Source organism: Podarcis filfolensis (genome assembly GCF_964270895.1).
Source record: "Podarcis filfolensis genome assembly, chromosome: 4".
NCBI lineage: Eukaryota > Metazoa > Chordata > Lepidosauria > Squamata > Lacertidae > Podarcis > Podarcis filfolensis.
The window spans coordinates 25,816,223-25,831,118 of record NC_139607.1 but is presented as its reverse complement, the minus strand read 5'-3'; the positions used below and the strand labels follow the sequence as shown (position 1 = coordinate 25,831,118).

The 14,896-nt window shown below is 40.2% G+C and overlaps 1 protein-coding gene across 6 annotated transcripts in view; it reads right to left on the bottom strand.

The window, feature by feature from the left end:
- Positions 1-14,896, bottom strand: part of ARHGEF7 (Rho guanine nucleotide exchange factor 7) — an 84,496-nt gene that overhangs the window by 13,567 nt on the left and 56,033 nt on the right. For 3 of the 6 annotated variants that reach the window (XM_083610608.1, XM_083610606.1, XM_083610610.1), the window contains exons 17-19: positions 14,190-14,283; positions 12,634-12,723; positions 6,507-6,683 (exon numbers count right to left, since the gene is read on the bottom strand). In XM_083610608.1, coding sequence (XP_083466734.1) covers positions 6,507-6,683; positions 12,634-12,723; positions 14,190-14,283 — 361 coding nt within the window. The remainder of the gene's footprint in view (positions 1-6,506; positions 6,684-12,633; positions 12,724-14,189; positions 14,284-14,896) is intronic. The other 3 variants (XM_083610607.1, XM_083610609.1, XM_083610611.1) reach the window with 1 other exon arrangement.

The following is a 14,896-nucleotide window of genomic DNA, read 5'->3' as shown; positions in this document are numbered from 1 at the left end:
TAAAAAGCCCCTGCTCAATTTTTTTCACGAAACTCAACAAGCTGTAGATTCTTGCAGCACTGAGTAGGAAAAAAATTCTAATCCTACCATTCATTCTGGATCACAGCCTGACAGCTTAACTGGAAAACATCTGAAGTGTTTTAACTGTGTTTACTTAAGTTAATTGGATTTCCCTAGCACAATACAAAGCTGATGAAGCATTTGGGTATACTTTTGGAACTAAAACAATATACACAACAGTACCGCTCATATTGAAAGTCTGCTTCTGAATACCTTTAGCCAAAAACCTACAAGTGTTGCATTTCAGAGTGAAAATTGACTGGCAAGTGTCACCTGGCAAAATATTAATTAGTTAAGTCAACCATTAGCAGCACATTTCATTGGCTTGGATCTTAGTTTTCCTTCCCTGATAGGAACACAGTTCATGGCGCAGGAATTCCCCTTCTCCCACTACAGACCCCTACCTGCCCAACCCAATAAATGCTATTGGCAGATGGGGGACTCTTGGAAGTAGTGTGGATCATGATGTGAGGTGCTGCAGAAAATCACTGATGTTTACATTAACAAAAGAATAACTTCGGATTTGAGACCTTGTATTTATGAAGTCAGTTGTTTATGCTTTGCAATATTCAAACTAATAAAGGGAAAATATTTAATTGTGTTTTATTTTAAGGCCATTACCATGGATTACTGTTACAATTAAGCTTCATGTTCACTTCTAAATAAAATTTCTTTATCTCTGTTTTCAACATTAGGTGTTTACATAACACTTTTCTGCATTTTATTCCTTTAGCTGTTGCTCCCACCTTACCACACATCCTATTATCCTTCAGTTTTATACTGTCAATATTTGCATATGGAAATGCACTGAAAATTTATGTAGCTAAACAAGCATGTCATAAATCATTTTACTTCACAGACAATGACCAATATTCTTTATTACCAAGAACAAGTGATGAACATAAAAAACCTCAAAGTCTGAGTTCACACGTAATGCTAAACCATGGTTAATATCAACCAAGGTTTATAAACCAATAATAAATCAAGCCTCATGAGCATGGCTTGTTCATGATTAACAAACCAAGGTTAGGATTGTTAAAAAACCAAGGTTAAGATTCTATTGTTTGGACAATAGAAAAATGTGATTTAATAAACCATGGCTTAGCATTGCATACTAACCAAGTCAATAAAATATTTCAGGGAACTACTGAAATAAAAATCTGTTAAAACAGCCTTACAGCCTGATCCTATGCATGTTTACTCAGAAGAAAATTTTGCCATCCAATGAGACTTAATTCCTAAGTAAGTATATACAAGATTGCAGTCTTAAGAGACACCAAACTCCAATGTTACAAAGTTACAGTATTAGCTCCTGTATTTTGACAAAGGAAGTCAGAGGAAAGTGCACATTGTTTCCCATTTTTTTTTTTTTGGAGTTTTAAGGAATGACACAGCAATACTTACTTCAGAAAGAGACCTGCTCATATATCCCTAACTGATATGGATGCTCAGTAGGGAAAAAAGCAGTCGTGATTAGTTCAGATGAATTGCCAACATAGCAGTAACAATACAAATATTTACATAGCAGGACCTTTTCCAGTATTTTACTTAGTTCACACAATGACAATGTTTAAGAACAACAACATCACAAACATTTACTCTTTGAAAATCCAGGTACCTCGGTGAAAATTCTGTGGCTCTCAAGAGCCAGTTGATGGATATATGCTCCATCCAAATCTAGTCACTTCTCATGGGTACCAGAGCACCGCCACATCAGAAAGGTCCCTCACTCACCTGGGATGCCCCACTGGATCTGCTGTATTTATACTATTGATCAGCCTACACAACAGAGATCCAAATATGTAAACATATACCCTGAAAACATCTGAGACATTTCTCACTATTTTTTTTAAAGTCATTTAAGCATGCTCCCTGCCAAATACCAGAGGAGTAACACTACCATATTAAATGTATTGAATCATGTGTACCCTGATCCAGCAAATAAAATCTGCATACACAGCTGATGTTTTGGGTGCACATCCCTTTCCCATCTAATCTAGAAAGACACATTTGATGCAGATGAACACCCACAATCTGAGGTCGCCCACTGCACACAATGAAACGCAACTACAGTAGTACCAGAGCCATGTTCTATATAAATAGCAACTAACTGGAAATTTAGAACTTTACAGGGTGGTTGTTTTTGTTTTTAGAAAGCTAAAACCCTATATAAAGCAAAATCTGTGTGAAATAATTCATCAGAGCACAAAAGGTGTTATATATACACACACCCAGGCCCTAAATGAAACACTTTTAGTTTAGTGCTTGGCTTCCGTATTGCTTGACTACATCCAAAAGGAATATTTTTAAAAAGAAATTATAAAAAGCTGCCCTTTTCAGAGCATAATAATTTTAATATTAAAGGCATAGGCTAGTAAATGCAAAATTTATTTCAACTGTACATAACAGAAACCTTTTTTTAAAAAAAAACAAAAAGAAAACACGCAGTTGTTATATGCCACCACAAACAAGAAAATGCAAACTGTACAATACAATGCACATTCAGATATACATCTATTATAATTGTCTTCAAAAGTCAGTAATTTACTAAAGATGGCTTCTCCCATTCACAAATGAAATGAACAATATATATATTTGTTCTTTTTTAAAACATCACTATATACACATTTTATTGTGTTTTGGCATGATTTATGCAAAACACACAATTAATAATAGCTTACTGTCACCTTATAGCAAATACTTATTGAATGGCAGTATCATTTAAGCTGTGTGAAAGGGACTGACAATGGCTCACACCTAACATTCTAATTCAAATTCTGTACGCCTTCATTTTAATACTAACTGTACACACTTATCTTACAGATTGTATAACATTAGGTACCATTATTAATATCATTTAAGTTTCACAAAAATAAAACACTAAAACTTTGGGCTGAATAACACCATTTTAACACTGGATTATTATTATTATAATTATATTTTAATGCTGGTTGCATTAACACTTCTGTTCCATTCACAAAAGCCAGCAGTCTGCCACAGTGAGAACACTGATAAGGACCTTTTAATGGCATGGTTAAACCAAAGAAAATTACCGTAAAAAGACTCCATTGTTCTGATGGTTCGCAGCTCTTGTAATAATTAATGGTGGCAATTTTTTCAGAGCTTTGGATATTCAAAATTAGTTAAACATAATTCTGAGAAGGGATGGGGGGAGTTCCAAGGAAACCATGGTATACCATATCCATAATACATTATCTTGAGAGCAACAGAATCAATTAAAAAGCTTTCAGCCACTGTAAGAAACATCTATTGTCTAAAATCCAGAACACGATTGCTTAAATTTATGCCTTCAATGTTGTCTGTTTTGTTTTGCTTTTAAACTGAGCTTTGAGAATTCTCAGGGTCAAATTAGGCTTTATGAAGCAGACATGTTTGAACAGTTTCCTGGTTTCCCTTTTTTGTTTTTATGAAGGGCAACAGAGGCCTTGCCATTTTGACTCAAGCTGCCTCCTTCCAGCTGCTTCTGCACTTGCGGTATATGTGCATGAGTACCCTATATACTTTTCCCCAAGGAAGGAAAACATTCCAGCGGGGGGCACATTTTGAAAAGGAAGATGTTCTGAATGTAGTGTGCTAAGAAAACCCACCCCTGCTATTTCCCTACTCAAAACTTGAGCCGACTCCTATAAACCGCTGGAACTGCAGCATAGGCCTCCTGTTGCTACCACAGGGGCGCAACAGAAGCTAGAAAGTAACTCAAAACCCATAAAACAACAGCAATCTGTAGATTGGTGCTCCTGGCTCATGCCTCTGGGTCACTGCTATGCTGCAAATGGTTCCTCATGTTACTCTCTGCAGCCTTAGGGATGTGCAAAGGTGGAGCACTACAATGAAATGCTGGTATTAAGTCAAGGCTGCAGCAGCAGGTAGCTTACTGGTTAAGTGGGGCCAGACTGCAGGCAGTGTCTTGCCTTCCACGCCATTTGACCTGAAGCAAACCCCCCCCCCCCTCTCTCTCTTTCTCTCTCCAGCCAAAACTGGACCATCGGCTGGCAGCTGAATTAAGGTAAAGGTAAAGGGACCCTTGACCATTAGGTCCAGTCGTGACCGACTCTGGGGTAGCGGCGCTCATCTCACTTTATTGGCCGAGGGAGCCGGCATATAGCTTCTGGGTCATGTGACCAGCATGACTAAGCCTCTTCTGGCAAACCAGAGCAGCGCACGGAAACACCGTTTACCTTCCTGCCGGAGCGGAACCTATTTATCTACTTGCACTTTGACGTGCTTTCGAACTGCTAGGTTGGCAGGAGCAGGGACCGAGCAACAGGAGCTCACCCTGTTGCGGGGATTCGAACCGCCGACCTTCTGATCAGCAAGACCTAGGCTCCGTGGTTTAACCCACAGTGCCACCTGCGTCCCAGCAGTTGAATTAGGTGCAGCTGAAACAGGTCCATGCTATTTCATTGCTAACAATCCTCTCTTGAGTGCTTCAGTTTTGGGACATTTATTCATAAATTGCTTAAAGTTAAGTGCAAGTAATTTTACACCTACTGGGTCAGTTTGTTTGTTCCTTAGGCCCTTTGTATCCTGTTCAGTCATTAAGCAGTGGAAACTAAAGATTACCTGCATAGATGTGTGTTGTCATCTGAGGAGTCATAAGCATTTATGATTAAGTTTCTAGAAAGCAGCAATAGAACATTATGCTTGGTTTAATTTATTCAAACAATGATGTTAGGACAGTGGGTACAGTAGTTTCAGCATCCTAGGGGGAAAGAAGTTGCCAGTTTCTAATAGCAATTCTGATTCTTTGTTGTTTTATTTTAGATTACATTTCCTAGTAATTTTATCTGTAAAACACAGCTCCCCAAAAAGTATATTGGGCTCCTATAATACAAAAAGGTATCTCAAAGTATTCAATGGTACTATCAGTGTTATTTTTCTAGAAAAAGAGGTGTCGGAACTCACGAATGAGCACCTCTCTTATAACAGCAATGGCCCCCACCTGAGAAGTACAGAGACTGATTTCTGGTGAGTTCTGGCTGAAAAAAAGCCCTGGGTACTATTAATCCAAATGAAAAGTGTGCTTATGAAAGAAATTAATAAACTTATACAGTCATACCTCGGAAGTCAAACAGAATCCGTTCCAGAAGTCCGTTTTCGACTTCCAAAATGTTCAGAAACCAAGGCATGGCTTCCGATTGGCTGCAGGAAGCTCCTGCACCCAATCGGAAGCCGCGTCGGACGCTTGGGTTCCAAAGAACGCTCACAAACCAGAACACTCACTTCCAGATTTGCTGCGTTCAGGAGCCAAAACATTTGAGTTGCAGGGCGTTCAACTTCCGAGGTACTACTGTAGTTACATGCAATTGCAGACATAAGCAAGATCTGGAGAGCTGAATGAACTTCAAAAAGTCAACAGGGAGAGACATGGCACTTCCAAAAACTGGACATTTTTTAAAAGGGATCTTAGCAAGTGTTTTTATCGTCAAATAAAATTTAGGAATTCCTTCCTACTGCAGAAAGTAATGATTTACTGTTGCACATGTATTGGTTAACATTGCCTTATAACTTATCAGCCACAGGCCAGAGACCTTTAGACACAGGAGCTTATGAATCCTTCAGCGCAGTGACATTCTTTTTGTCACACCAGGCAGCTGTGCTGAAAACTGCTTTTGAAATTCCCTTAAGTATCAAACATGGTCTGCTGTGAAGATAGGGGAAGGAAGGGTCTGCTGTTAAAGGAAACACATCCAATCCCTGATGGATGTGTGGAGCTAGCTGTAGAACTCTTTGACTTGTAGGCATAAAGTGGCAGTGAACTTCATCTTACCAATAGTTATCAGAACAGTATTTTACAATTGTGAACCATCCCGTGCTTGCTCAACTTTTTAAACGTATATGTGGTTCTCCCAGCTTTTTAAGAACTGTAGGCAGGATAGTAACACACTTGGCTTGCTCTTCGAAAACGAATACACAGAGTTAACTGCATATACACCTCTCTGGGATTTTCCTTGTACATTTATGCAGTTGTTGTGTTTGGTTTCCCCTGCTTTATTGTTAATACACACCAACCTAAACACTGTAAGGCTAAAAGGATTTCCATACAGATGGCACAAGTGTTGCTTCACAGAATACGAGCCATGTGCTGTAAAAATGGGGCTGGGAAGGGGGCTAAGGAAATAAGTGTTATGGCTACACCGAAACTTAAAAACCAAACAAAAACTAGACCATTCATAGCTACATATCAATGCTCCCAATCTTTATATAAAAAAGAGATCCTATTAGTGTATCCCAACAAGGTGTGACTGAAGTATCAGAAATTGGTTTCCCCCCACCCCGAAGGTTGTTAAAATATCACATTAAAAGAGACAAGGAACTGCAAGAAAACATCTAAGAAAAGCAGGCTGTGATACAACAAGCATTTGTTAAGAAAAGCTCAGAAGTGCATTAGTTCTGGTGAGAGATATATGAGCAACAGCTCTTACGAGATGTAGACCCCATTCTGTAACTATGGGCTGTCCATATACTGTCATAGTCAGAGTCTTCAGAGAGGTCGGAAGGCTCCAAACGAGAAAGGCTACTGCGACGACCCAAGGAGTCTAGACTTGATTGGTCATCATCAGCCAAGACGTGATTATGCATCAGGTCAGTGCCTTGCCATGCTAAGGATGTATGGGGTGAAATGAAATGGTGGATGTAGACAGGCAAAGGTGGGATGAGGAGGAGAACATACAGGATAAGCCACAACCAAAACACATGAAAACAAAAGCAAAAGGTGACGGGAAGAAAAGGAAAAGAGAAAATATTGTTAAAAAGGCACCAAATCTTGCTGTCCTTATTTTGGCTGGGTTTTATGTACAAATTACATTTTTTTAAAAAAAGAAAAGACATTTGTCACAATAAGAATCTGAATTTGTTTTGGTTGGCTTGGATACAGACTTGAGACTTTCCTAGAGGACACCCATTTAAATCCATGGGACTTAAGAGTAAGTTCCAGTGATTTCAATGGACCTGCTCCAAGCATGAGTGGCAGCACAATCCTATGTGTGTCTTCCCAGAAGTAAGCTTACAGGACTTACTCCCAGGTAAAGGTGTACAAGATTGCATCAAAGTCTGGGTCCAACCCACAGTCACATTTAGAAGGTGCTTCTGCTTGCAGATTCATTTTAATGCTTTTAGGACCAATTACTCTGGTTAAAATTGGGTATTTAAAAATGAAAATAAGTGGAAGCACAGACTAATGTATCAAAAGAGCAGTCTCTATTGGTTTTTTTTAATGAAAAGATTTCTTACGGCTCTGCTGTTTTGCATTTCCAGAAGAAATGTCTTCTGAAAAGTGCTATAAAGCCAATCTAAATGTAAACCAAATCAGGAAATTAAAAAAAAAAAGTTTAAAGTATTCAGGATTTAAGTGGAGTTCAGCTGTCACTTATCTAGGTCTATGTGCCCACTTTATTATTCACTACCTCTAAATCACTTCCCCCTTATAAGTGGATTTCAGCAATATTGTCCTTCATGAGAGGGCCTTGGTTAGGCCTGGGCGATGTACTGATACATCACCCAGGACCGGTTTGAGGACCAGAGTGCGATGGCATCTTCACCTGGTGGTATATCACGGGTGAGGCTTGCCTGTGCCTGACTCCGCCGCCACCAGCGCCTGGAAGAAGGAACGAGCTGCATCGACCCCAACCCCACAAGGCTGAGGGAGCTGAGGCACCACCACTCCCTCGCAGAACCAGGGCCGATGCAGTTTGTTCCTCCCTCCATTTTTCAACATCATGATGTATGTTTGGCTGGTGATACATCATGATGTTGAAAAGCTGACATCGCCCAGCCCTAGTCTTCCCATGGAGAACTACTTTGGGGGGTATGGGGTTTGAAATTAGTAACAAGGAGCTGTCAGCACTCTACCATCCCACACAAAGACTTTTCTGGGAGACTATGTGAGAAATGCCATTTCTCCACAGGAACTATTCCAAACCATGCCCGTGGAAGGAAAAACTTGGCCCGAAAAGATTTAGCTTGAAAAATAAAGGAGAATCTTAAAGTGATGCAAAACTGGATTCTCAAGATGGGAGAAACAGAAGGCTCACTAACTGTACAGACACCTAACACAGCTAGTATTGGATCAGTATGATCCAGGGAAAGAAAACCCATGTAGGAGCTAAGGCCCAATTCACATGTGCAATCTCTGGGTTTGGTACCCTCTGGGAATAATTATGTACAGCCACACCCAGCTGCTTGCTTGAGCAACGTTTTGTACAACTGCAGCCATTTCAGCAGCAACCATGATGCAGACTGGACATGTGAAGAGGGGCCCCCAAATCTGTCGCTCCCACAGATTCTCCATTTGCTTCAATGGAGGGAACAAAACTGTACACACAGAAGCACCGCGTGCACATTGTGGCACACATGGATTTCCCTACTAGGGCAAGTGATCGCAGGCCATTCATACAGACATTAAAAGCAAACTAACCCAGGGCTTAAAAGGGAAGCTGGGCTCCACCTGCTGTTCTTCCCACTTGTTTTCAACAATACTTAAGGACCTTTTCACATGATCAGTGAATGGAGTCATGCCCTTATCGGTGGCATTTTAGGCTGTGGGCAATGTTTCTCCAAGTCGCTATTCAATGAATATTCAATATTTTGTCCACATCCGCAAAGGCTGGGTGGCCATTTGTCATGTATGATTTCGTTGAGATTCCTGCACTGCAAGGGGTTGGACTAGATGGCCCTTGGGGTCCCTTTCCAACACTACAATTCTATGATTCTATATAATAAAGGAGGCAGATAGCCTTGCCACATGGAAGAGAGAAGCTGAATATGAGTGACACTAATAGCTGGTGCTCCAGCATCAAGAACTGTGCGGTGGGGTGGGTGTGAGTGGGTGGCCGTTGTCTTTTTTGCTGGGAGAGGAAGATGAGGAAACTTTTTAAAACACAAATATGCTAGATAAGCACTCCTATGCTGAACATCCCCAGCAAAAAAGTATGAAAACTGAATACAGTGGTACCTCAGGTTAAGTACTTAATTCGTTACAGAGGTCCGTTCTTAACCTGAAACTGTTCTTAACCTGAGGTACCACTTTAGCTAATGGGGCTTCCTGCTGCTGCCGCGCCGCCGGAGCACGATTTCTGTTCTCATCCTGAAGCAAAGTTCTTAACCTGAAGCACTATTTCTGGGTTAGCGGAGTCTGTAACCTGAAGCATATGTAACCTGAAGCGTATGTAACCTGAGGTACCACTGTAGATGTTTTCAATCTCTCTCTCTCTTAAGGGATTAAAGAATGATGCAGGCACTAACTAGAAGAGAATAATATTCAGTAGGAACGTTAGTGACGAGCATGATAATAATCCCTAAATGTAATAAAATAAATTCTGGGACCTGTGATGCCTATGCAACCAAATTCCATTTGGCAATTGCAATAGATCTCCGCAGGAAAGGACTGCTTCTCTGCAGTCTCCCCTCAAAAGTAATATACCTCCTTCCAGAAGATGTGTGAACTATACTCAAAAGAAGAAGCAAATACACATTTGCTGCACAACAGATTGATTGTGTGGAAAGGCCCTTAAAAAAATGCTTTTGTTGCCCTGAAAGCAGCATAGAGCACACAGAGTTGAAGACATGGTTTAACTAGAATGAGAAGAGGGGCGGAGGCAGAAACCCTGGTGGCCAGCCATTTTCCTTTTCATGCCCATCTCCCAAAAACCTTTCACGAAACATGGGCTGTGCTTTTCCACTGGAGAGAAAAGGCTTCTGCCCTACCCTCTGATGCCACAGATTTCCAGGGCAATGGGGTTCCCCTATCCCCTGGACATAGTTAATGTGCATTTCCAGAAGCAGCACCTCCAAAATGAGAGATGGACGGTGCTACTAACGGAATTGCAGACCTGCACTATGAGGAACAGTCAGGATGTGAACACAGAGGTGAGGACAGACTGGAGACAAAGAAATGGTGTTGTGCTAAAGGGGCCTATTTAGCTATTGCATGTCCTCTCGAGTCTGAGGCAGGCACACACGTTTCCCAGTCTCCTAAACCACACGCTAGAGACTGAGAAGCATTACATCTATACTTTGCCTCATTCCTAAAGCACAAGGCCAAATCCTGTTCCTTTTGCCAATTCCTGTTAAATTACACATGGGCAGATAATTTTAAAAAACAAAAACAAATATAATTTTAACAATATCAGCAGCCTTGAAAAAAAGAAGCCGTGCATCTAATAGCTATTACCTTTATTTTCATTGCAGATAAATGCAAATAAAAGCTGCAGATTTTTTGATGTATGCAATGAAATTTATTGCACTATGTATATTTACAAAATATACATAGAAAGGGGGAAACGGCAAAAAAGCAAAATACGTTTTGTACCAGCTGTGAGCTTCTGTAAGCACACTGTTGCATAAACTAAAAAAAAGTATGCTTCACAAAACACTTCTTTTCACTTTGTTTTTTTTTCTTATAAAAATAATGACAAACACCAACTGAGCACAGTTGTGCCATTCAAAACATCAGCAATTTATCTGATCCCACCCTAGTGCAATCGCCCATAGAAACGTAATAGCTGCCACTTCAAAGCAATTGTAGGACTAGAATAAAGTCTGATTTTAGAAAAGAATTGATTAAAACAGCCTAAACGTAACAGCACAAAGACATAACACAGCACCAACGATTTGATACCGTGGCTTACAAACATTACGAACCTTTTCATAAAGGTTCTAGCCAGAAAATATAAATATGAAAAGACTAAAAAGTAGTCCTACAATAAATTCCTAAGAATTAAACAGGTCAAATTTCAATTATTGGTGGACATGTATGACCTCTGATTAATGATCCAAAGCAGCAAGCAGCACGAGAGTCTTAGCTCCCAGTCTAGTAAGACTGGCACCGGCATTAAGATATTCTCAACAATACATGTTGCTGAAAACCTGATTAAATGTAAGGCTTAAGAAGTTTTAATAGACAAAACCCAAACCAATGTCTACATTGATTTCTGCCAATAGCAAACTATTTGACGAATTTGGAGCATGGAAATATAGATTGTAAACTAGTTTTATAGACTAATGGCAAAACTGTGCAAACTGGAATAAACCAAAGAGTATTTTATTCCCTTATGTAGATGTGATACATGCTGGCAGATTCTCCTGATAGGTGCAATGCTTTACTTACAATAGAGGATCTCCACCATTGCAGCCTTGTTTAAGATTAAATAACCTGGGTCCTCAAGACACAGTGTAAGTTGGATATATATCTGAGTAATTGAAAACAGCAGCTTTGCTCAACATACAGGTATTTACAAAAATACATATATTTTTTTCTGGAATAAAGGGGAATTATTGATATCTGTAACAAAAAAAAATTTAAACTGCTATTAGTTGTTTATGCCCCGTTACCTTTTTTTTTTAAAAAAAGTAAAACTAAATGTCTCTTAAATGCCTTTGAAAAAATGCGCATCTCACTGAATATGATGCCCTACATCAACACTTAACCATTCTTAAAAAGAAAATTTTTGACTTAGGGTATTGAAGATTACCTGTTCTTAGACACAAGTTTTATGCACAATTAATAGTTTTCTAAGACTTGCTGCATCAATAAATGAACATTTAGGATGGGCTTCAGCATCACCTGTGCTAACATACAAAACCATGACAATCTACCAAGTTTGTAAGAATATTATTCCAGAAGTGGAAAGGTTAGAGTAGGGCTGAAATGCTTATGGCAGCAGTTTCCAAACTGTACCACGAGAGATTGTGATGTGTGCCTTGCATGCACTACTTTAGACCTCTCAGAGAAGACAGTCCTTAGACAACTTATATATCTTCTTTCTCCATTATGTGGTGAGTGACATCATCCCAAACAGAGGAAGTAAGGATGTACAGGAAATGCCTATCACAGCCCACGTTGGAGCGGAAAGGCACTATCTCTGAAACTTGGCTGATTAGACAACGGAAATGGCAGAAGGCTATTAAATGGGTTGCCTCTGCAAAGTTGAAAGAAGGATCTCTGTTCCCTATTCTAAGAGCTGACTGAGAAAATGCACATTTATCTTTCTGAGCGTCACTTGAAGTGTGCCTCCAATTCGAACCACACCTTAGCAATCAAACATTTAGAAAATACTGGTTTAGAATGGTAGTTTACAGTCCTCTTATTCTAGAATAGCCCTGTGGCATTTTCAGTGACTTCAGTTGGGTAAGTCTAAAACAAATGGGTGCATGGACTACAAGTGTTGGCACAAATATCCAAAACGAAAATGTTAGTATGCATAATTCGAGAAATCCAGTATGAAAACATGGCAGTCACTGCTCTGTTCACAGGCCTGACCCTTACAGTGCTTCTCCGATGGCTGAATCTTGGAATTGTCCCGAGTGTGGGGTGCAAACGACCACAAAATGTCACCTGCCAAACTTGCGCCGCTATGCAGAACAAGCTGTATTTACATCATTGCAAATATTTTTACCTGTGCTATTCTTAGCACATTTATCTGATAATCACTTGACATGCCACTTGTCAGCCAAAAGAAGAAGAAGGAGAAGAGCTGGAGTCACCACTAAAGATATTGCTTACTGAATAAGTAGGACAGTTGTAATGTTATTTATGTTTTTTCTAAAACTTACTTGAATTTAATGTTTGGCGCGTTTTGGCACTTGTGCAGTAAGCTTCAATGACTTTTAGAATCTGAGCATCTTCCTCTAATGCAGCAGTACCTGCAGAAAATAAAAAGAAGGTGTTGGTCAATTCAAGACAATATTAACAGATGCAACAGCTGGCGCACCAATCCCATACACATACCTTTGAAAACATCGACTGTCTTATGTCAACAGGGCCATGGCATCCTATCTTCCTGGGTCTTGACCTGCTGCACGAGCACCTATCTCCATTAATCCTGTATACCCCTAGGTGATTCTCCATCCAACCTTTTACAGTGGATTGACTTCGCACAGTGACTATTGTTGCTAGTATGGTGCTGCTAGTCCCTACTGCTTCGCCAGCATGGTATCATTCAACGCAACAAAATGTGTGAAATGCTGATTTCTTGCTGAGATAATGTAAAAAAGCTTGCCTATCACAGGGCAGTCCTGTTAGCAACAACTAACTGTGGAATGGTGACTGCTGCCTTGGCGTTCAGAACATTAAGCTGTATCCAAATGAGTCATGCTCAAGATTAGATCTGCAGAAATCAATGGACTTTTAAGTTAGTCAGGATCAATTGAAGTCTGCTGATTTTAATGGGCCTAGCTCTGAATGGCCACTGGGCCCATCACCTCCTGGCAAATAGAAGGGGAAGAAATGGAGGCAGTGAGAGATTTTACTTTCTTGGGCTCCATGATCACTGCAGATGGTGACAGCAGCCACAAAACTAAAAGACGCCTGCTTCTTGGGAGAAAAGCAATGACAAACCTAGACAGCATCTTAAAAAGCAGAGACATCACCTTGCCAACAAAGGTCCATATAGTAAAGCTATGGTTTTCCCAGTAGTGATGTATGGAAGTGAGAGCTGGACCATAAAGAAGGCTGATCACCGAAGAATAGATGCTTTTGAATTATGGTCTGGAGGAGACTCTTGAGAGTCCCATGGACTGCAAAAAGATCAAACTTATCCATTCTTAAGGAAATCAGCCCTGAGTGCTCACTGGAAGGACAGATCGTGAAGCTGAGACTCCAATACTCATGAGAAAAGAAGATTTCCTGGAAAAGACCCTGATGTTGGGAAAGATTGAGGGCACAAGGAGAAGGGGATGTCAGAGGATGAGATGGCTGGATAGTGTTCTCGAAGCTACCAGCATGAGTCTGACCAAACTGCGGGAGGCAGTGGAAGACAGGAGTGCCTGGCGTGCTCTGGTCCATGGGGTCACAAAGAGTCAGACACGACTAAACGACTAAACAACAACAAAGCTCTCAATGTGACTTAGATGTGTACAGCTCATTATACCTGCATTTATGAAAGGAAGTAAGGGCAAGCCATATAACCACTGACCTTGCACATTTAAGCTGAACGATATAGATTTTGAGCCAAGGGTGGGTAGAAGGTATTGGTATCTAATGATAGATCCAAGTGGTTTGCAGTAAATCAGCAAAGATTCTGATTCCCAGTTGTTTAACAACAGTAATTTTTGGACTAAGCAGAAGGAATGAAAAGCTTTCACTCGCCCACACAGCAAAACACACTTACTTTTTCTCAGCGAAAACTCTTCTTCTGATGGTTTCCGTTCAGGTTTTCGCTTGGGCAGTAGCTTTTTCATGGTTTTGGGACTTTTGCTGAGATCCTGGAGTTAAAAGAAAAAAAGGGGGGGACACAGATACACACAAACACAGTGAAAACCTACTTGTGTCAAAGTATCAAAACACACCAATAGAATAGCATTTCACTATTACAAACTCTCATTCACGTGAACAATTTCTTTCCATTCTGGGCTGTTGACTAGAAATACATAACAATAAAAATTGTTTTTTTTTTCTTTATTGATTAATGTTTATATTCAACTTTTATATTAGTTTGCATAAAATCAAGTTTGCATAAATAACTACAATTTAAAATCACAACATAAGAATCATAAGAATCTGATGGAGAAATGATAAGCCAGTTTTGGTCTTCTGACACATGGGACTCAGCTAGACTAGTAAAGAAAAGCGATTTACCTCGGAATTCGAACAGAATCCGTTCCGGAAGTCCGTTTGACTTCTGAAATGTTCGGAAACCAAGGTGTGCCTTCTGATTGGCTGCAGGAAGCTCCTGCAGCCAATCGGAAGCCACAGAGTCCCAGTCGGACATTCGGCTTCCAAAAGAACATTCGAAAACCGGAACAATCATTTCTGGTTTTCGATCATTCTGGAGCCAGAACGTTCGACTCCCAAGGTGTTCGGGAGCCGAGGTATGAC